At 40.3% G+C, this 27,439-nt stretch overlaps 2 protein-coding genes across 2 annotated transcripts; both read left to right on the forward strand.

The window, feature by feature from the left end:
- The first annotated feature begins 404 nt into the window (after positions 1-404).
- LOC110703607 (calcium-dependent protein kinase 29-like) lies at positions 405-14,779 on the forward strand. Its single transcript, XM_021881385.1, has 8 exons — positions 405-1,508; positions 12,993-13,136; positions 13,345-13,497; positions 13,594-13,709; positions 13,834-14,001; positions 14,106-14,233; positions 14,432-14,531; positions 14,639-14,779. Exons 1-8 carry the CDS (start codon positions 782-784, stop codon positions 14,732-14,734), a joined length of 1,632 nt encoding a protein of 543 aa, XP_021737077.1. The 5' UTR covers positions 405-781; the 3' UTR covers positions 14,735-14,779.
- Positions 14,780-15,567: 788 nt separating this feature from the next.
- LOC110703608 (RNA pseudouridine synthase 2, chloroplastic-like) lies at positions 15,568-26,841 on the forward strand. Its single transcript, XM_021881386.1, has 8 exons — positions 15,568-15,926; positions 19,739-19,882; positions 21,539-21,790; positions 21,897-22,096; positions 23,231-23,309; positions 24,177-24,352; positions 24,442-24,661; positions 26,086-26,841. The coding sequence occupies exons 1-7, from the start codon at positions 15,639-15,641 to the stop codon at positions 24,539-24,541; spliced, it is 1,239 nt and encodes a 412-aa protein (XP_021737078.1). The 5' UTR covers positions 15,568-15,638; the 3' UTR covers positions 24,542-24,661; positions 26,086-26,841.
- The last annotated feature ends 598 nt before the right edge of the window (positions 26,842-27,439 follow it).

Below are 27,439 nucleotides of genomic sequence, written 5' to 3' on the forward strand. Positions count from 1 at the left end.
TCTGAAGCACAAGTTCCTGTGAGGGAACTCTTCTCTTTTGGATTACTTTGTCCCTGTCTATAAGGAACTTCTCTTTTCAAGGCTCCATCTCTGAAGCATAAGTTCCTGTGAGGGAACTCTTCTCTTTTGGATTACTTTGTCCCTGTCTATCTTGTTCCTCGTGCAATCTTCGTAAGACAACTCAATTCTCCTAGTCATTGCATCTGATGATACACTTAAACAATCAAGTTCTTACTAGTCTGTATATAAAGTTAGGCAATGTCATCATCAAAACCATAAGGTCAACAAAAAGTTAATTGCTTTTTTTAACGCTTAAGAATAAAATGCGTACATTTATACCCCTACTAATATTTGTTTACACATTTTCCCCTCATTAATGTTGTTAATAATAAGTGGTCTCTTTAAACATGACTAGCCGCTATGACATGCGCAATAGCAACCTTATGGCAAATACAGTTAAAGCTTATCGGATGTGCAAATATGTAAAACAACCCATTCTCTCTATTTCTTATTGTATCGATTTGTGTGTTAATTCTCTACAATAAAGTAATAATAAATAATTATAAGCAAATACAAAACTACCCCCACAAGAGAGGAGGAACAAACAAAACACAAAAAATAAAAAGTGATCAATGATCAACTCTCGAAGGCAAAGCAAAGCACCAAAAACATTCAATATGAAAGTGGACGACTCTAATCTAATTCCTTCCTCCAATTCTAGCTCAAACCTTCCTTCTTCACCCCATTTCTTACTCTTTCTTTCTCCTCTCTCTCTCCAAACATGGGAAACTGTTGTTCAGGAGAATTCTGGTCTCCAAGTTCTTACGAAATAGCAATCTCAGACACTTCTCCACCAACCCGAAGCCGAAACCGAAACGAATCATACTACAAACCCCCACCACTCCCTCCTATACAAACACCAGCTCCCCCACCACCTCCGCCACCACCACGAACATCAATTCCCTTTCCTTCCTCCTCTACTATGTCTTCGGTCCTGGAACACGGCACTATCCTTAACAAACCCTATGTAGACATCACCTCCATCTACCACCTAGAGAAAGAGCTAGGAAGAGGGCAGTTTGGAATAACATATTTATGCACAGAAATTTCAACAGGGTTGAAATATGCATGTAAATCAATATCTAAGCTTAAACTTAAGCGTAAAAAGGATATTGAAGATGTAAGAAGAGAGATTTTGATAATGCAACATTTAAGTGGACAACCAAATATTGTTGAATTTAAAGGGGCTTATGAAGATAAAAATAAATTGTATTTAGTAATGGAACTTTGTTCTGGTGGAGAATTGTTTGATAGAATTGTGAGTAAAGGCCAATTCTCTGAAAAGGAAGCTGCTGTTATTTTTAGACAAATTGTTAATGTTGTTCATGTCTGTCATTTTATGGGTGTCATGCATAGAGATTTGAAGCCTGAGAATTTCTTGTTGGTTAGTAAAGATCATGATTCTCCTTTGAAGATTACTGATTTTGGCCTCTCCGTCTTCATCGAAGGTAAGTTATACTGTTTCCGTACAACTGTGATATACACTACCTCTGAGAGATTGTTCATATACTCGGGTGCATGGTAGACTCATGAACATTTTTTTCTCATTCTGATGATTGCTTTTCATTTAATCATCAAATAAAAAGCAAAAACTAACTTTGGGTTAATTGGGTGCGCAAAATATATACCTTAGAACTGAATAACATAATCATTTACGGAGTAATTATCTGTTGATTAGTTTGTATGTTTGTCTTTCTTTTTTAGTTTATATCATTTTCTTTTTTGGTGGAAATTGTTTTTCATGTTACAATCTTAACTTCTTTTTGAGTTTTTATTAGGTTACCAAAGTGCCAATTACAAGTTATTGGGAAAGTTAGAATTTCAAATTACACATTATAGAAAGTGGAATTTTGTTGGGATAAACTAGAATATAATAGGAGCATATGCGAAGCTTTATGCTGGGATAAAAAGGAGTATAATTTTTTTAAGGCAATGATATGAAAAATTACTGCAAAGTTTATATATTTTATATGGACATTATTTCATTATGAAGCAAGGTATATATTGACTATTGATAAGTAATCAAGTTAGCATAGAAGATACTTGGCCTTGAATATGATTGATAGTAAGTCCAAGGGTGCAACATAGCCCACCTTGGTGTAAAATGTACGCATTAAATTATAACCTTATTTTTTATATTTTAGTTTATTTTATTATTTTGTTTTATCTATTTAAAATCATAAAATAGAATTTAAATGGCAAAACTAAAACTTTTTTATTTTTTCAATTGATGAAAAACTCATGCAATGTGCGATTTTATTTTACTTTGTAAAGATTGTTAATTTGTTACCGTATACATTGAGAGTAGGGGATGGATCTCAATTCCAATATATGTGGCCAAACAAGTGGTATGGGTTCGAGTGATTCCAAACTCATGTCAAACATGTACTTTTTGAAGTGAATCAATTAAGTATCTTCTAGCATAATTCAATTAGATTCTTTTTTGTTAGGTGTACAAATGTTATTCGATATACTACCTCCGTTTCATATTATTTGTAACGATTATAAACAAATTTACAAGATTATAAGCATGCACAAGTTTGATTGGTTTGTTATTCATGAGCTGAGGTTTATCACCTGGGAATTTATACTTAGGAATATACAGATTGTTTCGGTTGAAAACAATGGGACCTTGCCGAAGGTCCACTGAAATGGAGAAGACTGGATTCGATCCAAGTTGTGTTGGGCCGAAGGTTTCCTGCACAGTGAACACACGTAAACTAGCCTCGGGGGTGTTTCCGAGGAAGGCCCCTCCGATGCTAAAGTCAGTACAATGTGTAGAAGGAAGACACTATGCAAGAGAGTTTGTAGCTTGAGGCTTTTGTGGAATATTTCTGAATGCAAGAATGAGCATATGAATTGGAATGTCAATGATCATATGTGATAATGTATGTGATGTCCTTTTGAATGTGTTAATATGATGGCTTTTATACCTCATCATACTTGGAGAGGTTGGGCTTTAGCCCAATTGGCTTACTTTGTGGGCTGACTTTTGACTTTTGAGCAATTGGAGAGTTGAACCTTGACCTTGGGCTTTTAATTGGATCATTTAGTGCTCAGGCCCAACTTTGACTAAATTGGACCCAAACAACTTGCCCCCCAGACCCGATTTGGAAGAATGACGGGTCGGGTTTGATTTAACTCAGAAAAGGAGGGAAGTAAATGATTTAATTGATCCAAAAATTTGAATTTAAACCGTAATTAATGAGATAACAACGGTTAATGATTTGCGGAAGTTGGACGGATAATGGGCAGTTTAATCACAAGACATGTGTTTAATGGTTACTTAGTGGGTACTTAAGAGAAATTAAAGCACAGACTCTTCGTATCCCGTACCTGGAGATATAAACAGAGGCGCGTCATTCTCCTCACTTATTCACCAACACAAACCCAGAATTCTTCGAGAGAGAAACCAAGAACCCGCATCAAAACTTCGCAAATTCCCCGAGCATTGAGCTTAGAAACTGAGACTTGCCACTACGAACTCGTAAATCGGCAACTTTCGCTTCAGATTAAGGTAAATTCCTTTGATTTCAGTTTATTTTTCTTCGAATTCGAACTCCTTCCCCTTTTCTTTCGACTTTTCTCTTCGAAGTAATCCATGGCAAGAGGAGTTAGAGGTAGAGCCCGTGCTCCAAGAAGAGCAAGGCCGATTCCCGATCCTAGGAATAGGATTGGGACCTGGAATGGTCAAAGGCCGGAGTCTGACCCTGCTGAAGGGATTAGGGCGACTCCCCTTTCCTCGGCTCCTCCTCAAAGAACGGATGAGCCGAGTGCTTCTGGACGGGACGATGAAATTCCCGCTGTCCTTTGGGATATCCTCCCTGGGTTTTCAGAGTGGGAGAATGCCGAAGTCGCTTCGGCCATGATAAAGAACCGCCCCTACTCATGGTGGGTAGAGAACGCCGATCAATATCGATTTGCTGAGCAAATTGAGTTGCACTACGGCATTTTTGAAGCTGATGGATATTGGTGCCGAATGCCCTCAGCATCCGATAGAATCCATCGTCCACCCCCGGGGTATGTGGGGGTGTACACGAGACAGCTTCAGTATGGGCTGAGGTTCCCTTTGGACGTTTTCGTCCGAGACTTGCTGATCCATTACAACATTTCCCTATGTCAGCTAACCCCCACCAGCATCCGAAGGGTGATGACATACTTATGGGTCTGCAAGTTCTTCAAATACGTGCCGAACCTGCACTGCTTCAGAAAGCTCCATCGGCTAGTGCCAAATATTCAGAGTGGGCACGGAAGCCATGGTTCTGGGTGGTATCGGATTGAGTCCCGGCCCCAATACTTGACCATGTGGCCAAATGACTCTTCAGACAAGGACTGGAGAGGTCAATGGATTTGGGTTAGGGCACCCATAGATCCGGGCCACCCTTGCGTCTTCAGCGCTCCCCGGTACTTAGCTGAGCCTGATCCCGAAATGGGAAGTCTAGGTCCCCCCGCAGATAACGGGGCGGATCCGAACCTGGATCAGCAACATATCTTCGGCAAGCTGCCGAACCCGGGGGGGAGTGGTCGAATGCAGCATATCCCGGAGACTTGGCTCCCCGATACGCATTACGTTTTCCAAGAGAATATGCTAGCAGCTGTTGGCCTCAGCCGAAAGTTTAAGGATGGTAAGCTTCTTCGGCTGGGGCCGAGGCTTTTAACTACCTCTTTTTCTTCTCTCGCTTTGCTTTTTTATGCTGTGCCAACATATCTGAGCTAAACTTTTTCCCTTTCCCTTTTTTCAGAGCGGGACGAGACCAACGTTGGTATTAACTACGCTCGTCTTGGTGTCAACCGAGAGCGAGTTGTAACTGAACGGGCCCCGTCTATCACTGAGCCGAGGCATAGGGAAGTTCATCTGGATTCTTCCCACTTCCAAATTGAGGCTGTTGCTCTGTATCAGAGGCAGAAGCCTTGGTGGAAGAAGAGAGACCCTTGGTTTCAGCTGCTGAACGAAGAAGCTGAAGCTGCCCGCACAGCCGAAGAGGTTGCACGGGTACTTGAGGCTTGCGAAGGAGGAGAAGGGTCCTCCAGAGCTGCTGAGGCCGAAGCTGCAGCTAGAGCAGCTGAAGAAGACGAGGCTTTGCTGAAAACCTCGGTGAGCTTCAGACAACTTTTTTCTTTTCATTTTCATTTTCATTTTTTTTTTTTTTTTTTTTTTTTTTTTTCACTCTTCTTCCCCCCTGTCTGTTACAGTCTGAAGAGAGTAACAGACACAGAGAAGGCAAAGCTCCTGTTCGTCCCGAAGATCAAATACAAGAGTCTTCAGACTCAGATATGGACGAGCAGCCTCTTCTGAAAAGGCGCCGAAGGATGGCCATCATCGGCCCTCATGACTTTCAGCAGAGGCCGATGACCATCGGCGTCGCAATAAGGGAACCTGAGGAAGGCAATGGATCGCCGAGGGTTCCCCAGCCAACACCCCAATCTCCTCAAAAGACCCCTCCGCCACCTCCTGAGATGGAGGTGGATCAGAGAACTCCCGAACCTAAGGGAGGGGTCCAAGAAGAAATCAAGGAGAGTGCTGCTGAGCACGAAAATAAAGATGCCGTGATGTCAAGTGCTGAAGGCTTCACGGCAGATATCGCAAGAGAGGTTGAGGCTTTCGTCCTCACCCCTGAAGAAGAGGAGGTCATAGTACTTGACTCCTCTGAGAAGGACGATGCTGAGACAACCAAGGCTAATCAAGCTCCATCGTCGTCCTTCCCTTCTTTCCAGACTCTGCATTCTGGAGAAATGGGTTTCTCGGCCCCCCGAATTCCAATCCCAGATCACATCTGGGACCTCATATGGGGTCAAAACCGAGAAGGAGCTGCAGCCTACTTCGGCAATTTTGCTGGCATGTCCGAAGTAGACAGGGCAAGGATCTGGTCGCTGAAGGCCACTGCTGGGATGGGCGAATCCAGTAGATCAGTTCCTGACCCAGCCAGGTCTAACCAACTGCTGATGATGCAGGTAATTTTCCTTCATTTCCTCCGAAATTCAGCTCTTTACATATATATATTTTTTTTATTTATTATTTTTTTTTGTCTTCCTGTTTTCAGTTCGTGCACAATCAGACTCTCACTGTAGAGCTGATTGATACCCTACAAGATAGGGTAGACGCTGCTGTGCACGAAAAGAAGGTGGCTGAAGAGGAAGTTAAGCTTGCTAAGCTGAAGCAAGCAGCAGCTGAAGAGAAGCAGCAGGAGGTTGAGGAGTACGGTAAAAAAGCTGCCGAAGCTCTGAAAACCTTCTGCGATGCTATGGAGATGGAGGTTTTTCCCCCACTGATGGAAGGGGAAAAATTCCTCCAGGAGCATATGGGAGTGGACGTCTCCAAATTCAAGGCTGCTATTGAGAGCCGAATTCAAGAAGGAACTGCTGCACAAGCTGAAGTGCAGCAGCGTCTAGAGGCTCTTGAAGCCAGCCGAATGGCTGCTGAAGAATTGCTCCTGGCCAAAGACGTCCAACTCTCAGAGGCTGCTGCTGCTGCTGAAGCTCAAAGAGCTAAATTCCAAAAGGCTGAGGATCAATTGCTGATCCAGAAAGTTGAAGTGGCCCAGGCCCAGACAAAGGCTTTCCAAATTCAGCAAGAGCTGAATGAGCTGAGAGGTTCCTCCTCCCAAGTCGCTGATGAGCTGAAGAAATCCAAGGAAGACTTGGAGGAGACCCAGAAGAAGCTGGCTGATGCTGAGGCTTTACTCAAGGTCCGTGTTTATACCCAAGAGGAATATGAGATGGGTTTCAGAAACGGATTCCGAGTATGCCGAAGAGTCTGCCTTCATGCTGAGCCGAAACTGGACTGGTCTAAATGTGCTGAGTGGGTCCAGAATCCCGAAGACCCTCACATGAAGTATGCAACTCCAGCTGAAGCTGAAATTCTTAAGGCTGAGGAAGCCGAAGAGGAAGCTGAAAGACTGGAGTTGGAAGCTGAGCAGAGGGAAAGGGAGGCTCGGCAAAGTGCAAAGCCCGCTTCTTCTGCTGCTGGAGCTGAGGCCACCATGGGACTCAACGCTGATCAGTCTGATCCTCCGGCTGAAGCATTGGAACTCGGGCAGTCGTCTTCAGAATCTTGCGGTTCATCATGCGCTTAACTTTAGACTTGCCGCTTTCTGAGCTTTTTTGCCTTGTTTTTTTTTTTGCTTCAGCTTGCCTTGTCGTACAGCAGTTTTATTTTTTTGCTTATGTACGTATTTCGGCAGCTGTTATTTTCCGCTTGTGGGCGGCTGCCGATACTGAATTATTGAACTTGTAGCTCAATTTTTTTCTTCAGTTGCTTTATTTTTGAATGCTTTACTGTTTCTTTTCTTCAACTCTGCCGAACATAGCTGCACTGCGTGCTTCTTGCCCCCACAGAAATTGAAGTATGACTTTAGTTGAATAAGCAATTTCTGAACTTCTTCAAAATGGATATCCGAAACACAGGGCCAACTGAAGGCAATGCTTCTGGGATACAAGTCTTACTGAAGATTGACTGTCTGAAAGTTGGATATCCGAAACACAGGGCCAACTGAAGGCAATGCTTGGGATATTAGCTTTCTGGGACTAACCTCTTTAGAACAAGTCTTACTGAAATTTGACTTCAGCTGAAAGACCAGCGTTCTTAAAGAAGACGCATATCCGAAACACAGGGCCAACTTAAGGCAATGTTTCGGATAATGGCTCTCTGGGATACAAGGCTCAGTTAAGGCAATATCCCAGAATTGTCCATGGACTCATGTCTTTGGAGAACAGGTCTTACTGATGTTTGATTTCAGCTGAAAGACCAGTGTTCTTTAAAAAGACTGAGTTTTGTAAGCCATCTGAAACCCAGTTACCCGAAGGCGAAGGTTTCAGACGAGGCTGATTTAAAAAGGCTGTTATCCTTGATTTTCTGTCTATCTTTGAAAAATGGATACCCGAAACACAGGGCCAACTTAAGGCAATGTTTCGGATAATGGCTCTCTGGGATACAAGGCTCAGTTAAGGCAATATCCCAGAATTGTCCATGGACTCATGTCTTTGGAGAACAAGTCTTACTGAAGTTTGACTTCAGCTGAAAGACCAGTGTTCTTTAAAAAGACTGAGTTTTGTAAGCCATCTGAAACCCAGTTACCCGAAGGCGAAGGTTTCAGACGAGGCTGATTTAAAAATTTTCAACTGTTGCTGTTATCCTTGATTTTCTGTCTATCTTTGAAAAATGGATACCCGAAACACAGGGCCAACTTAAGGCAATGTTTCGGATAATGGCTCTCTGGGATACAAGGCTCAGTTAAGGCAATATCCCAGAATTGTCCATGGACTCATGTCTTTGGAGAACAAGTCTTACTGAAGTTTGACTTCAGCTGAAAGACCGGTGTTCTTTAAAAAGACAGGTTTTGTCAGCAATCTGAAACCCAGTTACCCGAAGGCGAAGGCTTCAGACGAGGCTGAATAAAAAACCCTCAAAGAGTAGATAGAACAAAGAAAATTTTGAAAGGATAAAAAGTTGTAAATATTTATATAAATGGCGGCTCCAAGGCCTGTCATTAGTTCAAATGTACTTACAAAGATTGTTCTGCCCCGAAGGGTTTACACATGGTATTTTTTTCAGTACATCAGCATTCCAGTGATTCTTCAACTCAGTTCCATCCAACTGCCGAAGTCGGTATGTCCCTGGCTGAAGCTCATCATAAATTTCATAAGGTCCCTCCCATGTAGCTGAGAGCTTCCCATGGATTCGGCCTTTCTGAACTGCAGCAGCATTCCGAAGGACAAGATCCCCAATTTTGAGAGGCCTTGCATGGACCCTTCGGTTATGGGAGATGAGGTCTGAACTTATCCCGGGCATATCAGCTGCCGAGAAAGCAAACACATCTCTGTTATCCCGCAGGAGCTGAATAAGTTCACAACGGGTGTTAGGATCAAGGTCCATCCCGATTGTTACACATTTTCTCAGCATCTCCTTCGGCCAACTCTGCTGTTTCAGTCTGTTGGTCCATGTCCATTGCCGATGGACTGGACTCTTCAGAATCTGGTCTGCTGCCAATGTCAGCAGGTGTCCCAGTCTTTGTGTTCTTCGGCTGGCTCTCTGAGTCTTTCGGCTCAGATGAAGAGTCAACCTTTTCCCTTTCGGGACCTTTTTCTCTGGGCACTGATCCTTGGGCCGAAGCACTTAGGCCTTTCGGCTTTTTTGTGCTTGGCTCTCTTTCTTTTTCTTTCTCCTCCTCATCCTTGTCGTTATCTGGGCGACTACTGGATGGCTTGAGGTAGTTGCACCTTCGGGCGTCCTTTTGGTTGCCCTGTATCCTTTTCGGGGAAGCCGGCGTCTGAGACATAAATCATCAGCTGATGATAAGTTGAGACGACCCCTTGGATCTCGTGAATTATGGGTCTCCCCAAAATCACGTTGTACACTGAAGGAGCGTCGATGACCAAAAACTCAATCATGACGTTCCGGGCTGCCTCATCGCAACCGATGGTGACAGGAAGTGTCACCTTCCCATCTGGATAAGTTGAAGCCCCATTGAACCCGGATACCGGATAGGGGTACCGGCGTAAGGTGCTTGGGCTTCAGCTTAATTTGGTTGTAGGCCTTTCGGAACAGAATGTTTGCTCCGCTGCCACCGTCAACAAGGACCTTACTGACGTCGTGGTTGGCCACCGTGGCGATGATCACCAACGGATCCTCGTGAGGGAACGTAATCCCCCGGCAGTCGGCGGCTGTGAACGTCATGTTCGGCACCGGCGACTGGGGAGATTGAATGTCAGCGTTGTTCACCTGGTGAGTCAAAGCTCTAAGGTGACGCTTGTGCTCCCTCCGAGAGTATATTCCTCCCGAGATAACATTGATCGGAGGGAATTTCCCCTCCGGTTTTTTTACTGTTTTTCCGGGGGAAATCAAGGTCCTGCCGAGGGTCCTTTGCTAGCCTCTCGGATTCTTTTTTCTCGCGGTGATCCGCGATGTATTTTTTCAAGTATCCCTTCCGGACCATGTCCTCTATCTGGTCCTTCAGCTGGATACACTCTTCAGTGTTGTGGCCCGAAGACTCGTGGAACTCACACCACTGATTTTTATTTTTTCGCTGATACCACTCTGGGAGTGGTCTCGGCTTTCGGTAACTCTGCTCCTCCTTCGTCACACTGTAAATTTTGGCGCGTGGAAGAGAGAGCGGAGTGTAGGACTCGTATCTGCCTGTGTATGAGGCAAACCTGTCCTTCTTTAGGTCGCTGGCGAAGATGGCTCCGAGGCCTTTGATTTTCCCTTTGCCTTATGGCCTTGGCCTTCAGACAAGGGTACTTGCCTCTGTTTCCCTCCCCCGGATTGAGGTTGGGTTTTTTGCTTTATTCCATTCTTCGGCTCGGATGAACTTATCCGAAGCACTAAGAGCTTCCTCCAAGGTCTGCGGGGTATGCATGACCATGAAGTCTAGGAATTTTCCTGGCTGAAGGCCATTCTGCATTGCAAAAACAGCTAGCCCCTGGTCCAGCTGAGAGACGCTTGATGACTCGTTACTGAAACGGGTCAGGTAGTCTCGGAGGCTTTCGGTTTCCCCCTGTTGCAGACCCATGAGCTCTGCGGTAGTCTTTTCTCGGCGGTTTGCCGTGGAAAACTTGCTCCTGAACTTGGAGGACAGATCATCCCAACCTGTTATGGAGCCTTGCCTTACTCCCTTGGAGATCCACGCTTGCGCGACCCCCTTGAGAGTGGTTGGGAAATATTTGCACCAAGTCGCCTCGGATCTGGGGCAAAGATGCATATGAGTCTCATACGAGGCCACGTGGTCCTTCGGATCCGTGGTCCCGTCATATGTGATATGCGACGGTATTTTAACCGTGGGTACGCGCTCTTCCAGTATCCATTGCTCGAATGGTGAACTAGCGGGAAGCATAATGGCCTTGCCCTTGTTCCTGGCCGAAGGGACCGCGCTCCGCCCTCTTAGAGAGGTAGGAGTGGTTTTTCGTCCCTGGCTGGGAAGTCTGGGCCTCGGCTGCAGGGAACGAGAGGCGACTACGCACGCTCGGTTCCTGGCCGCCGAGTCGGTCAAGGACGCTTCTGCGAGCAGTCTCGGGTTCCCGGCGAGTAGATTCTGGCCGAGAAGCTGAGCTGCTGCTCTTATGCGCTGCTGGTCTTGAGGATGAGGATCCTTTAAATAATTGAAGAGTTCTTCTTCCTCTGTTTTTCATTTTTTCCAAGAATCCTCCTCCCACTCTTCCAGTTCCCGGAAGGAAGGAAGCTTCCCACCGTCATGGTCTAACTTCCTCGCTGATGCCGGGTATGCGGAGGAGTTTGATCACGAGGCGGTGGCATATTCTGTGCCCTCATTGCCTCCATGAGTACTGCCAGCGCTCTTGCCACCTTCTTCCGAACTGGGCCCCGTCAAAGGGGTCCCCGGCCGAGGGTGGTAATGAGGCCGTGCAGCCGATGGTTGGCTTTGGGACACTGAATATGTCCTATGATCAGACTGACCCCTGCTAGACCGAGAGTGGTCCGGCCTATATTGAGAGTCATGCATTATAAGAGATAGGGAATCCTCCTTGTGTGATCCTCCCCCCGAGCCGGCACCCTTGGGAGAGTTCCGGTCCGGCGAGGGCGATGGTGTAGGGGTTTTAGGCTTTTCGCCCCGCTCCTTGACGGAGGCTTTTGCTCTTGCGGTTCTTAGCCATGGCTGCTAAGATAATTGCAAGATGATCTTGGTTAGGAATTTGGCTTAAAGATTTTTTGAAAGTCTTCCCCACAGACGGCGCCAAATTGTTTCGGTTGAAAACAATGGGACCTTTGCCGAAGGTCCACTGAAATGGAGAAGACTGGATTCGATCCAAGTTGTGTTGGGCCGAAGGTTTCCTGCACAGTGAACACACGTAAACTAGCCTCGGGGGTGTTTTCCGAGGAAGGCCCCTCCGATGCTAAAGTCAGTACAATGTGTAGAAGGAAGACACTATGCAAGAGAGTTGTAGCTTGAGGCTTTTGTGGAATATTTCTGAATGCAAGAATGAGCATATTGAATTGGAATGTCAATGATCATATGTGATAATGTATGTGATGTCCTTTTGAATGTGTTAATATGATGGCTTTTATACCTCATCATACTTGGAGAGGTTGGGCTTTAGCCAATTGGCTTACTTTGTGGGCTGACTTTTGACTTTTGAGCAATTGGAGAGTTGAACCTTGACCTTGGGCTTTTAATTGGATCATTTAGTGCTCAGGCCCAACTTTGACTAAATTGGACCCAAACACAGATAATTTAACTATGTAACACATTTGCTATAATTTCTTTAGATAAAAGGGTAGATCGAAGTAAGATAATATATATATAAGTACAACTCAATCAAAATTTAGGGAAAAAAACCCAAGCAAAATTAAGGGAAGAAATTGAAAATTTGTAATGGAGATATTTTTCATGTATAACTCTAGAAAGCAACCTGCACCAAAATGGTGTCTTAGGGTCATAAAAAGGGGCCAGTCAACCAAATCAAGTCAACTTATGTTTCCTCAAAAACGAAAAGTGAATTATTGAATAAAAACAAGCACTAAATTAATTAATTAAATGGGGATTATGAAAGAGATGTTCATTATGGTTGACTAGGATCATTTAAGCTTGTTTCAACCCAATTATTACGATATATGTCCTCGTCTGCCATCATTTCTGCAAATAACAACAATTTCCCTCAGTTGTCATGTTTAGACAAATAACTATTTTCCTATACATACATCTCACTGATGTTATGTCTGATGTAGATAACTTTTGTAATTAGTTTCGCGCTGTCATGAGGAGGTGTTGTTGAAAATGTCACAAGCTGAGTAGCTTATGTACTGTAACTTAACTGCAAGTTAATGCCCCATTCCACAAGATGCAATTATATCTTTTAACTGTGGACTTTTGAGTCTTAAGTAGTGTACTGTTTCTTTTAAGATTTTTCTATATAATCGGACTTAATATGATGTTGGAGCTATTTGGGTTCACCAGTAGTGATCAGTCAAATGAAAAATGCAGGGAAAATATACAAGGAACTTGTCGGAAGTGCTTATTATCTAGCGCCAGAGGTTTTGGAACGCAACTATGGGAAAGAAGTAGATGTGTGGAGTGCTGGGGTCATTTTATACATTCTTCTGAGTGGAGTTCCTCCATTTTGGGCTGGTAAGCATATACTTCCTGAAACTGAATTCGACGTGTTTCATGCTGCTTAACGAAAATTTTAAGATTGTTATAGCAGCCTATAGAGATGTTGTAGATTAGATGAATATGCATTATGAGGGGATACTTGCTTAATTTCATTTATCTGTATTCTGTAACCTGCCCATCTCATCTCTTTGGTTCTGATTCATAGTGTTTGCGACTGTTTCAGAGACTGAAGCTGGGATTTTTTATCAGGTCAAGAACGGGAAGCTTGACTTGAGTACACATCCATGGCCTTCAATTTCTGCTGGTGCCAAAGACTTAATTGCTAAAATGTTAGACAGAAATCCTAAGGCGCGTATAAGTGCTGCAGAGGCACTTGGTATGTAATTTTTTAGCTCGACTAAGGTTTGATAATAGAGAATTTTGACATGAAACTGCTTTTGACTGCCCACAATTTACCTATTATATGAATCAGAACATCCATGGCTCAAAGAAGACAGTGATGCTTCTGAGAAACCTATTGACAGCGCGGTTCTTATTAGGATGAAGCAGTTCAGAGCAATGAACAAACTCAAGAAGCTTGCTCTCATGGTAACATACCAAATTCCTATATATTGTTAGAACATCTATATATATTGTATGATCGACAACTGCTTGTGTTAAATCCAAAATTTGTTAAGCTAGTTTCTTGATAAAGTGAATTTGATTGATGAAGGTTATGGCAGAAAATCTGTCAGATGAAGAAATAAAAGGTTTAAAGGAAATGTTCAACAACATTGATACTGATAGAAGCGGTACAATTACTATAGATGAACTTAAACATGGCCTAGCAAGGCTTGGCTCAAAACTGAGTGAACCTGAAATAAAGCAGCTAATGGATGCTGTAAGAAATCGATCAACTATCAGAATTTGATGATCAATATTCTTCTCAATACTTATAAATCATACTTTGCGAGTCCATATGTTAAGTCCTGTGTTTTCTGTCAGGCTGATGTTGATAAGAATGGAACTATTGATTACATGGAATTCATTTCGGCTACTATGCATCGGCATAGATTGGATAAGGAAGAGAATCTGTACAAGGCTTTCCAGTTCTTTGACAAGGATGGCAGTGGGTTAGTAATTTAGTATGCTAGAACATACATTGCATTATTCTTTTTTTCATGTTCTGTTTTTCTTAGGTGAAGATGAAGTTATACTCCCTCCGTTCCAAAATACTAGGACATGTTTAATCTCAACTTATTACAGCCAAAAAGCAGGCAACTGAAGATGAATTCTTTATGGCTAACAACAAAATATATGTATCGTCGTAGGTATATAACAAGAGATGAGCTGAAACAGGCAATGACAGAATATAAAATGGGAGATGATGCAACTATTGACGAAATTCTTGATGATGTTGACACTGACAAAGTAAATTTTCTTCCTCAACTTTGTTTGCACCCTTGTGATTTCTATGTTTAAGATGTGATTCGACGATAGGCTTGTTATATGAATGATGTTTGGTGTGCTGCGCACAGGATGGAAACATAAATTATGAGGAGTTTGTAGCAATGATGAAGAAGGGCACACCAGATTCTGATGGAAAGAAAAATGAGTTGTTTGTGTACAAGTGAAAAGGGTGAAGGAGAGTTAAAATTAATTACTTGTGCCTTGTATATTACTGTTCTGATTAATTGATTATAATCTCGTTGTTGTTTCCTGAGATTAATAAGCTGCATATTTGTTACAAAACTTGATCAAAATCTCATCAATCATGTATGTTTACTTTTTATTACAGTTAAATTTATGCAAAATTTCAACTATAAATCCCACAACAAGTATGTGGTTAGTCTCTTGGATTAAGAAACTGATTTGCATTTGGATGGAAAAGGACATGAATAGACTATCAATTGCTCCATTTTACATTTGGGTTGGATAAAGTAAATGACACATTTTATGAGACGGATAGAGTAGTTGGTTTTATTTGCACTAAAATGGTCCATTTTACATTTGGGTTGGAATTTCAAGCCAAAGAGTTTAACATTCACGTATCAAACCTACAAATGGCACATTGGGCCATGTCGACTAAAGCATCAAAAACCATGGCACAACCGTGTATGCATGACACAAGTCACAACAGGATACATATGTGATGGCTGTAGGTTGAGCTTGGGCCACTTTTATCTGTGAGAAACACAACAAAGCATGACCCAATATATCCTTACATGACAAAACAGGCTAAAATCATAAAAAATTGGCTTAGGCACACCACACGCATGTTGCACGCACAACACGAATGGTCCTTGCCACTAAGCCTTGGGACATGCATAGTCATATCTTTTAAAAAATTTGATACAGCACGACATGACACATAGCTCGTGTGATAGGCTAACCCAAAGCATTTGGGTCTCTACACGATCCATAAGCCAACACCCCACAGGCCACAACCATCTCTATTAGGCATCGAAAGAAGCCCAAAACGTCCGGCTTAATCCGGGTCATCAGACAATTTTGTGTAGAATTTGTGAAAGCTCAAAAATGATGGCACTCACTTCATCTCCTACCTTCTGCCAATTCCCTCCGCGCCAAACAATTGGATTTAGGGTTTCATCTCTCGTCAAAGCCTTCTCCACCACTTCTTCCGCTGAAGGTGTAATAACCAACTATGAAGGAGTTAAATTGGAGGAGAAAGTGACGGTCGAAGGCGTCGCTAAAACTAGGCTTGACGCTTGGATTTCTTCCAAAATTAATGGAATTAGCAGAGCTAGGGTTCAATCCAGTATTCGCGCTGGCCTTGTCTGCGTTAATGGCCGCGTTGTCGATAAGGTACTACTACTCCCATTTCTCTATTTCATTTTCTGGAATTTTCATTTTTGTACTAATTGTTGCATACTTGAATTTTAATGTTGAATTCAGTTGTTAACTTAGTAATTAATGTTTTTGGATGGTATTACGACGATTCATGTTAGCCGAGCCCAAAATCATTTCGGGACTATGGCTTTGTTGTTGTGTTATTGTAGTATTATTACCATGATACTAAAATACTCCTACAATAATGCCAATAAGCATAAATGCTTTACTTGTGTGTTGTGTCTTGTATAGTTGTATCTCTTGTATTCTTAATACTGGCATGTGTTATTAGAGTCATCAATGATTCAAGTTATTAGGGACTGAGAAATGCTCGTTTGGTGCTAATGATTATGGTAAAATTAGAAATGATATATAATATAATGCAAAACAAATCAAGACTTTATAATGGTAGTGATAATGGGGATGGTATATACATAAATCAAGATTATACTATGGTATACTTGATACGAAGTATTTAAGAACTATGATGTTATATTTTTTGATATTATATCATATAGGATAAGTGTAAGACCCCTATTGAGCCATGCGCGGCATGGCGTGCCTAGACAAGGGCACACTACGGCTTGGCTAGGTGCTAGGCCTTGTACATATTACCATATGACACTATGGTATAGTTAATAAGTAAATAAAGGCATATGGTTGCCTCTATATATTAGCTTGGTAAGCTAAGGTTCATTGGAGGCTAATAGTCCATTATTGTGTTACTGTCATTGGCGTGTTCACTAGTATTACAAGCTTATATCAATATAAAGCTCTTTAGGGGGAGCAGTGCTACTCATGGTTTGGTGTGGCCATGAGCAGTACTTGATTCTCAAATAAGAGATAGTGTTCAGGAAGGTTTGGATTATTTTGGATTACTTATTCCCTGACCATTGTGGTTACTCAATCCATCACCATATCTACAATCCAGTCCCGTTGAGTGTGCTTCCACCCCCACAAAGTCCTGGCCCTCAATGTCCTGGCCCTCGATCTTAGTCCCATAAAGTTAGCATTCTTTCGTTAATGGTGGCGAGGAGAAAGACAAGAAAAAGGTTGATGGTGTTCGTAGATAGTGAAGGCGAGAAACGGAGAAGAGGAGAGGAGAGAGAATGGACGGAATCCTCAAGAGGAGAAGAGGAAAGGAGAGAGAGAGGGGCTGAGAGTGTTAGGGGTTTTTTTTTTTTGCATTAAATACCTAGGGTAATTTAGAGTTGGGCTAGGGTTTAATTGGATTGGGCCTATATTTCGGTGTGGTTCGGTTTTGTTCGGTTTTTCATTTTCGCAAACCGAAATCGAACCACACACCGAAATTTTTTTTTTTTTTAAAAACCGAAACCGAACCACTTCCGAAAAAAACCGAACCAAATTTCTTATTCGGTTCGGTTTTCGGTTTGGTTCGGTTTTAAACTGAGTTTGTTTCACCCCTAGATAGGGATACACGGTTTACTGGTCAATTTTGGGTTGCTTTGTTTAATTTGTCGGGATCGGAATTAAAATTCTCGACGGCCAATCATCCGCAAACGGATGGTCAAACGGAGCGCATCAATGGTTTGCTAGAAGAGTATCTAAGACATTATGTTACAGCCTCTCAAAAGAATTGGCTGGAGTTAGATCCTACTCAATTTTGCTATAACCTCCATAAGAGTTCGGCGACGGGAATGAGTACCTTTGAGCTTGCCATGGGTTGGCAGCCACTTACGCCGCTTGAGTTCATAAAGCAAAGTAAAGATGTGGGCTGCCCGCAGCGCATCGCTTTGCTATAAATCATCTTGATGGAAGAGGCAAGAGACAGCCTAGAAAAGGCCTCTCATCGCATGAAGAAGTACACTGATAAGGGAAGGGGTCCGTTAGAATTTAAGGTTGGGGATAAAGTGTTGCTGAAACTTACCCCTCAGATTTGGAAAAAGATTAGCGCCGAAACGGCGCAAAGGACTTTGATCCCAAAGTACGATGGTCCATTTGAGGTGTTGAAGAAAGTGGGTGCTGTTGCATATCGGTTGTAGTTACCGGAGAAATTAAAGGTACACCCAACCTTCCATGTAAGCTATTTGAAACCTTACTACGAAGATGCAGAAGGTGTGCATCCTGCCTCAAAGAGAAACCCACCAACGATCCGGAAACAATTCAATAAGGAAGTGGAAATGATTCTAGATCGAAGGGTGTTGGGCCAAAGTAAGAAAAACCGCCGAGTTAAGTACTTGGTGCAGCAGAAGAATTGCCCTAAAGTGGAGGCTTCGTGGGAACGTGATACTACGTTGTGGCAATTCGAGGCGGGGAGGTTTGTAAGAACTCTATTGAGCCATGCGCGGCATGGCGTGCCTGGACAAGGGCACATTACGGCTTGGCTAGGTGCTAGGCCTTGTACATATTACTATATGACTCTATGGTGTGGTTAATAAGTAAATAAAGGCATATGGTTGCCTCTATATATTAGCTTGGTAAGCTAAGGTTCATTAGATGAACGTTGGACCCAAGGGTTGGGGCCAATAGTCCATTATTATGTTATTGTCATTGGCGTGTTCACTAGTATTACAAGCCTATATCAATATAAAGCTCTTTAAGGGGGAGCAGTGCTACTCATGGCTTGGTGTGCCCATGGGTGCATCATTGGCTAAGGCCATGATGCATGGTCCTAGCGTGGTGTGGGCTACTTACACCTTAAGCACAAGGCTTGATTACATAAGTGGGCTTAATGAGTTGGGCTATGAGCAAAGGCTCGCCGCGAGCCTTTGCGGGTGCGTGCTTAGCCTTGGGTGCGAAGCGACGTGTCGGTTGGGATACGATGCGTAGCATCGGAGTGACGCGACGCTGGGGAAGTGGTGCTGCTTCGAAGCGATGCGACGCATGGGCTATGGCACGGGACACCAAAGCGACGCGATGCTTGGTCTTGATGCGGTGCGGTGAAGTGACGTGTTGCTTGGTCGTTGGCATGGTGCCAACGAAGCAGCACATTGGTGCGATGCAACGCGAAGCGTTGTGTTGCTTGGTGCGGAATGTGCGAAGTGGCATTTGGTGCTGGATAGTGGCGTCGGTTGGTGCGAGACGACGTTTAGTGAACCGTTACATGGCCAATGGAGCTGACACTATGATGAAACGACGCAGCCCTTCACACTAGAGTGACGGTTTGTGGATAAATGCAAAGTGAAGAGACACAAAGGATAATGTTGGTGATCCGTTATGTATGTGGGTTTGGGTTGCTGACTTGTATTAATGATTAGTTGAGTGCATGAGTGCCACTTGGCACACATGCATGATAAGTGTCTATTCGCATTGGAGGGGGTTGTCCTCCTTTGCCTATAAATAGATGACTTTGGGGTCTGTCCAAGGCATTCAGAAACTATTGTGTAAATACGTGATTAATGATATTAATAAAAGTATGCTTTGTGGTATATCCTTAGTGTTCTATCGTGTTTATTATATTGTGCATTCTTATATAAAGTTAGTGGGTGAAGTTTGGCTGGTTAGTGAATCTAATACCATCATACTTAGCGAAAAATTAACTGTGACAACAAGAATGATGAAATATATAACCATGGTCATTGAATATTCAATCATTTCGATAATATATATTTTTTGGTTTGATTACGAATATGCCACTTCATTTGTGAGAGTTTTGTAATTCAAAGACATCTCCCCATCATTTGTCAATAATAAGCAAACAAAAAAAAAAGTAATTAAATTTATTTTGAGGGACGGTCTAAAATAGAAATATCACCTTTTGTTTAGATTACAATATAGTAATTTTGGGCTTGTTGATATTCTCACTAGGGTGGTCATTGTTTTTACAGGTATCATATGGTGTTAAAACAGGGGATGAAATCAACTGCACTATAGCAAAACTGCAACCATTGAGGGCTGATGCAGAGGATATACCTTTGGACATTACATATGAGGATGACCATGTTTTAGTTGTGAATAAACCTCCACATATGGTAAGGATTCTTATGTCACAATTTGTTGATGGTCTTTCATACTCCATTAATTAGTTGTGCTACCTATTGATCAATTGATGTATCATGACTGTTTGACATGTGTAGCACGGGTATTTTTATTTATCTATGAGACTATTAGCTAAAAGTTATGTTCTTTATTATTCTTTGGGAGCTTAGGCCTTGTTCACTTCACCTTAAAAAAATAATATTAGTAAAAATAATTTCAGTTTAGTAAAAAATAATTTCAGATCATTAAAATTAATTTCAATTCAGTAAAAATAATTTCAGTTCAGCTTTAGTTCAGTAAAATTAATTTAAGTTCAATAAAAATAATTTAAGTTCAACAAATATAATTTTGTTTCAGTAAAAATAATTTCAGTTCAGCAAAAATAAGGTGAATTGAACGGGGCCTTATTGTGTTTTGAAATGAGGTTGTCTATCACATAAGCGTTCTAAGGTTTCTACTGTTGTATGAAGATTTAAGGAACTGTTATGTGAGTACTATATCCACATGACCTCTATAATCCAACCTTGTTTCATAAAAAAAATATTGATCTCATCCTATAATTAGCCTTTTGCAATTGCTGACATGTGATAGATAAATCTTTCCAAACTTATCATGTGTATAATTAGAATTTATTCAAAAGTGTTTATATTGAAATGATGTCCTTGATACAAGAGATGTAGTAATCTGATTCTGTTACAGATAAAAATATGTTTCTGTTTGTCATGCACCTTCCATTATGAGAGCATATTCCTGTTGGAAGCACTACTAGAAATTTTATTGAGAATTGGCTTCTAGAAAGTAACTGAATGTCATCAAAATTTTCCAGAATCATATATGTAGATGATCTGTGATGCCTCTTGTATTTAGTGTGATGATGCCCATTATAGCTTTGAAAGTTGATAGCTGTCTGATTTGGGCATTTGTTTGTGTGTCTACATCTGTACGTCAGTATACTTTTCCTTTCGTTTCATTATTTAAGTCTTGTTTGGAATGATATTAGATTACAGTGCAATTTATAATATTATTAAAACCCAAGGGATTAACATGTGGATGACATGTGTCATATTTTGTCATCATAGCATTTATGACATAGCGCCACATAGATGATGACATGACAACACATTAGTATTTGGATTAGATTTGAACCAAAATATTATTTAAACTCAAGGTAATTTTTCATTTTGTATTTAAACATAACCCGGGGCATCACCCCGGCCCCAAACTAGTTAGTATCTAATACTCTTTCAATAAACAGTCATCTGAATGTGTTGTTTTATAATATCAAGTTTATGTTATTTTTTTTTTTTTTTTTTTTTTTTTTTTTGTATTATACATAATTCCATAGTGAAGAAGATATTTTTACTTGAATGTGTGAATTAGAAATGATTTAAAAAGTAAAATAGGACAAACAAAAACAAATAGGGCGTAATTGTGAGGTTTTTTTTTTCCTTTTTTTTAACTAATAAAAAGTAAAATAAATCTAACGATGAGAAAAAAGGGGTAGAATCATGCAAATTGTGAGATTCTTTGCTTTTGACATGGATGAGAGATTATGTGTTCATCAAAATTTGTAAATTATAAGTATATGGTACAGATGTCATCAGCATTTCTACCTAGTTTAATACCTTGAATATTTATACTGTGATTAGGTTGTCCATCCTGCACCTGGAAATCCAAGGGGCACTCTTGTTAATGCAATTTTGAACCATTGCAGTCTCCCCAATGTTGCATTAACTGATGTTGGGTGGCTTTCTGAGGCAGATGATGTGTCTGAGGATGATCTCAATATAGACGTTCATCCTATGAATCAAACTACTTGTGAAGATGCATCCTGTTCAATTCGCCCTGGAATAGTGCATAGGCTAGACAAAGGCACCAGTGGATTGCTGGTTGTTGCTAAGGTAAGATTTATAATATTTTACAGAATGTTTTGTTTCTATTGCAACCGAAGAGATGAAAGTGGTTCACGTAATTATAAATTTTGTAAAAACTATGTGCTGTTGACAGGATGAACATTCTCATGCTCATTTGGCAGAGCAATTTAAGGCTCATACAGTGACCAGAGTTTATTTAAGTGTCACTTCCGGGGTGCCTACCTCTGCTTCTGGCCGCGTTGAGGTTCCAATTGGTCGTGATCTAAATAATCGAATTCGGATGACTGCTGCTACTGGACATAAATCTGGACCTTCGAGACATGCTGCAAGTAGGTAAATTATGTCTCTAATACCGCATAATAATGTTTTTAAGATCCTTTCACTATCTCTAAATAATCGAATTTGGATGACTTTTGTGTTTTCAATGAATACGTTGACCGTTTATTTCTCAATATGTTTAAATAATATTAAAGACAATTGATTTTTTGAAAAAATACATTGAGACAAATCCAATAATATTGTACATGATAACGTGTGTTTTTATATTAGAAAAAAAGTGTGGTTAATAGGAAGATATGTGAATAATGTAGAAGTCAATGGTTGGCGGGAGTACCAAAATAGAAAATGTATTTATGGCTTATATGTACTCCTGTAAGCTTGTATACAAAAATCATAATTATAGTGTAAAGAAAATTTGAACTTAAACTGTGGTCACCTCTTTTTTTTTTTTTTTTTGGAAAATGTTTTGAAAAAGGTTAAAACCTCTCAAATTGCAAGTGTGAAGTAAATCTTCTAAGCCATTTTATGCCACAACCCTGAAAAATAATGTAACTCCTCCTAGCTTCCACTTCAGCAGTACAACAACCACCACCATGGTCATTACTGTATTTTGTATTTCCTATTGTTTAGTTTTATGAAATTAAAAAAAATAAAAATAAATAAAGGGTAAGGAGAATGAGTGGTAGGAAAAAGCTGATCATTACAAGAAATTGGACATGTGATAATTATGACAAATTAAGGTTGCAATTCTATTAGCAGGATGATTTTTGAAATAGGGTAGTTTCCTTTGAAATGGAGACCGGAAGAGGGGGGGGGGGGGGGGTTGTGTATTTAACTTCCCTTTTACACCCTAAAGTAATTATGTTTCTTTCTTGACCAGACCCCATTGCCTATATTTATTTGGTTACAAATACCTAAAAGTATATAGTGATACATCATCTAAGACAGGTTGATGAATTTGGTAGACATTGTGTATAACACCATGAAATGGGTCAGATGTGTAACTTTTGGTATAGGGTCAATGTATTTCAGGTTGGATTGAGAAATGTTCTAGTAACTTTTGTGTTTGAATCAATCATATAAGTCAATGACTCCTGCTTTGGTTTTTATCTTACAATTTTATTAATTGATGTACCTGTAATCCTGTAATACCTTCAAATTTTTCTTTCCTTTGTCTTGTGTCTGCAGGTACAAAATACTTGAAGTATTAGCTAACGGAGGCGCAGCATTAGTTGAATGGAGATTAGAAACTGGGCGTACACATCAGGTATAAAAAGTAGTGCAGATCTCCCATTTCTCTGACCCATTAAAATAGAGATGTTGAAGGTGTTGATGTATGCTCAACTGCTCACTATTTTAGATGTATTCTGCATTCCAAATCCGGTATTGACTTCTGAGATTTGAAAGATAGAGAATAGGTGACTAGGTGTGTGTTGTTTCTCGTCTTAAAGTTTACTAACATTTTTTAGTATGGCACTCTAGGGAAATCATCACATAATTATAATTTGAGCAATAGCTTTTATCAGTTTTGTGGTTTACAAGAATCTTGTTATTCCAATTTCCATACAGACTGCCTAAGTGTCTATCAAAGGATACCATCTAGCTTATTCAGTTGAAGTCTTAGAGGGTGGTACTTAAAAACTCTTGTGGTTCTCTGTACACCAAAAAAAAAGTTAAAAAATAAAGAAAGAAAATTCTGCCCTTTCAAATTTCATCGACTCACTTAGTACTTAAGGTGAAACAACTGAGACTAAGCATCACTGAAAAGAAGTGTCACTAAATTCCAACATTTACTTGCTTAGATGGATTTGTCATATGTGTATAAATCTTATGCTGCAATTCCAGAATTAAGTAGAATGATTCTATGTGTATAGTGTGCTAAATTAATATGTTGTGTTCTATTATAAGACTTGGGAGATGATTTAATTCCCTTTTGTTGGAACAATATTGAAGGCTCCCTTGCCATATTACTTTGCCTCAAGTGAACTTACTTTTCAGTGCTACCATTAGTTTGTAATGTACACAGATCTTTCTTTGTGATCTACTCTATATAGGATTTATATGTTGGTCTGAACTTGCTTCTGTATTGTTGCTCATTATATTTGCCATGTATGTGTCCTTGTGTTTGATGAAGATTCGGGTGCATGCAAAGTACATGGGCATTCCATTACTGGGAGATGAATTGTATGGTGGGACCAAGGATATGGCCTTATCGTTGCTTCGACCAAGAACCCCATCCACATGTCATTTACAGCTCAGTGATCTGGTTTCCAGCATAGAAAGGCCCTGCCTCCATGCTATGGTTCTTGGGTGAGAAGTAAAATCTATTAATGTTACTTTATGTTCTAAATCTGAGCAATAGTTACAAGTTCCTAACATTGTTACTACTCTTTTTTTAGGTTTAAGCATCCGTGTACTGGCAAATACATGCATTTTTCATGCCCTCCACCTGCTGATCTTGCTGAAATATTGAGTCAGCTACGCAATATCTCAAAATAAATTGGTGCCCAAATTCTGCGGATACCACATGTTCTTGTCAAGGTCCACTAAGTGGTGCTTCAACACTTTCTTTCAAGGGACATCAAGCAAATTGTGCTCTGGGTGTTTGCAAGGACCAAGGTAGGTAGAAACTAACCAATGACATTTATAAGAACATACATTAGACCATTCAATTTATGCTTTCAGGTTAGTAAAAACTAAAAAGTAACTGTCCAGGGCTATATAGTAATTGTTATTTGTTCTCTTGTCCTATCCTTTTCTTCCTTGTGGAGATTTATTTGTCAGTGATAAACGGGTCTGGGCCACACCCGACACAACTGTCCACTTTATACGACCAAGGAGGTTCCACCTCAAAAACATATGGCAATGAAGGGAGTAGCCCCTTAGCACAACTTTCATATTTCTTAAATGTGGGATACATATCCCAATACAAACCCTTACTTATAAACTCAACCAATGTGGGACCACACACCACTCACATGTGGGTTTTCTAATGGGCTTAACAGTCAGTGAAATTTCCGTCCAATGATCTTACAAGGATGTCCTTGAAGTTTATTTTTGGGAAATTATCAATGATACACTCCAGGTTTCGACTTTTATCAATGATACACCTCATTAAACTTTCATTATCATCTGTACACCTAAACTTTTCCCTCTACAGTAACCTGAACGTTAAGTAAACGTTAATTATGATTAGTTGACAGCGTTTTAAAGGTTAGGACTCTTAGGAGGCTAAAGATACTGAATTGCCCCTCTCATTAAATATCCCTCCAAATTTTCCCACCATTTTTCCCTCCATTTTTGTGAAATTTCCCCTACTTATACACCTTTCTGTTTGTATGCTCCCTTTCCATTCATAGTCTCTTCTTTTTACTTTTTTTTTTCTGTGAAAAATCAATGGCTTGGAGGGAGATGAACGATCAAAAGTTTTGTATTTAATGTTGTTGGTTGGGCTTGGAGGGAGTGTTAATGAGTGGGTGGGTGGGAGGGGGGGGGAGCATTTTAGTCAATCCAAGTCAGACCAAAATTTCTGTCATCTAATCACAATTAACGTTTAGGTTACCGTAGCTAATTAGGAAAAAGTTTAGGTGTACCGCTGATAATGAAAGTTTGATGAAGTGTATCATTGATAAAAGTCAAAACCTAGAATGTATCATTGATAATTTCCCTTTATTTTTTGGTTAGTGAGTATTGCCCAAACTCTGATAGCTATCCTTTGCATCACCCTTCGCCCTACCCATCTATAAGGGCTTGGGCAATCTGGCTTTATTATTGCTAAGTAGTTTGCTCTGTCTGTAGGGATCATTAATAGATGCCAATTGCACTTAATATCAGGATGATTTATAGTGTCCATCATGCCAAATTAATTATTATCATCGCCAAGAAATGGTGTGAAATATGTATGGATCAACAATATTGTGCTTTTTTGTTGTATTACGCGAACTAAATGTGTTATGTTGGATTTAGCTTGATCCGACCTTATTGTATTGCCGCTACTAGGCTTCTTATCATTTCTGCAGTTGATTGATATTTGTGGTGTTCAGTTCTGTAGGTGCTGATTGTAGGAAGAGACTATGATGGTTCAGCAAGTCCAGTCTAAAGCCAACATTCACTTCACATATGCTGGACACAAGAAGAAGGATAAGATGAGTAATTCCACCAAGTTTTGTGGATATTTTGCTATGGTATGCCCTGTGAAGGAACTCTTAGAGTGATAGTTAATCACACTTGTATAGATGGTTTTCATGTCACCTTAATACAATTAGCTTTTGTTACTCCACTTTTGCATCTTCTCTTCTATTTCAAATTATTACCAAACAAATTATCGAAGTATGAAAAGGGACTTGAAGTCTCAGAAATTTTTTTCCATATATTACAAACAATAAAATCAATTTGCTTGGTCATGTAATACACAAAATTAGACCTGGCAATCGGGTCGTTCGGGTCGGGTCAACAAATATTCGGGTTGGGTTTGGGTCGGGTTGTGTCATTTCGGGTTTTGTGTCGAGTTTGGGTTAATAGATGGTCGGGTTGGGTATCGGGTCAAAACTTTGTGTTGACCTTGGGTTAGGTCAAGTCAGGGTCGGTAGAGTTCTCAAGTTCATATATCGAGTCAAGTCGGGTCGGGGTCATGTTCGGGTCAGGTTTACTTTAGATCGGGTCATTTTGGGTCGATACTTTGAGTCAAGGTTTAATTAGTAGATTTATTATTATTTTTATTACCAGTTGTTAATGTTAATATCATTGTTATTGTTGTCATCAAAATCACAAGATTATTTTAACATTAATTATTATTATTACTACTATTATTATTTTCTTAACTACTTCGTTTGTTTTTATTTAAGTACTCCATTTTGATGGCACACGTATGCAAATACAAAATCAAAATTTGACCAATAATATATTCATATATTGTAATTATCAATAAGTATAAGATATGACAATTGAATCTTAACACAGTATATTCAATGTGACGATCTCATTATCTCAATTAGGGTCTGTTCTCATACGTTGAAATTCAGTTCAATTCAGCTTCTAATTTCTTTCTCTTATAAAATATTCAATTCAGTTCAGTTCAGTCAAAGATAACATGCCCTTAGTATAAACTCCTTTTTTTTTGTAGGGAGATTATAAACACAAATTAGAATAGTGCATGAAATCCCAATTTAAATGTAAATAAAAAAAATTAAAAAAAAAAGTCCTAATTTAGCACTTCAAAAAAGCGAAATGAGTACATAGCAATAATAATAAATATCAGTTTCTAATTAAGAGAAACTCTTTTATGAATTACAAAATTATATGTTATTATGTAAGATGATGTTATAATAGAAATGCTTTTCGATAATTTGAGTAATAATCCAAGTTTATAGATGAATCTTGTGAATAGAGCAAACTAAC

Source organism: Chenopodium quinoa, unplaced genomic scaffold, assembly GCF_001683475.1.
Source record: "Chenopodium quinoa cultivar QQ74 unplaced genomic scaffold, ASM168347v1, whole genome shotgun sequence".
Taxonomy (NCBI): Eukaryota; Viridiplantae; Streptophyta; class Magnoliopsida; order Caryophyllales; family Amaranthaceae; genus Chenopodium; species Chenopodium quinoa.

Coding starts and splice junctions, on each gene's coding strand:
- LOC110703608 (XM_021881386.1), top strand. CDS start 15,639: ATGATGGCACTCACTTCATCTCCTACCTTCTGCCAATTCCCTCCGCGC. Junction 21,791..21,896: donor GATTGCTGGTTGTTGCTAAG/GTAAGATTTATA, acceptor TGCTGTTGACAG/GATGAACATTCTCATGCTCA. Junction 24,353..24,441: donor CTCCATGCTATGGTTCTTGG/GTGAGAAGTAAA, acceptor CTCTTTTTTTAG/GTTTAAGCATCCGTGTACTG.
- LOC110703607 (XM_021881385.1), top strand. CDS start 782: ATGGGAAACTGTTGTTCAGGAGAATTCTGGTCTCCAAGTTCTTACGAA. Junction 14,002..14,105: donor TAAAGCAGCTAATGGATGCT/GTAAGAAATCGA, acceptor GTTTTCTGTCAG/GCTGATGTTGATAAGAATGG. Junction 14,234..14,431: donor TTTGACAAGGATGGCAGTGG/GTTAGTAATTTA, acceptor GTATCGTCGTAG/GTATATAACAAGAGATGAGC.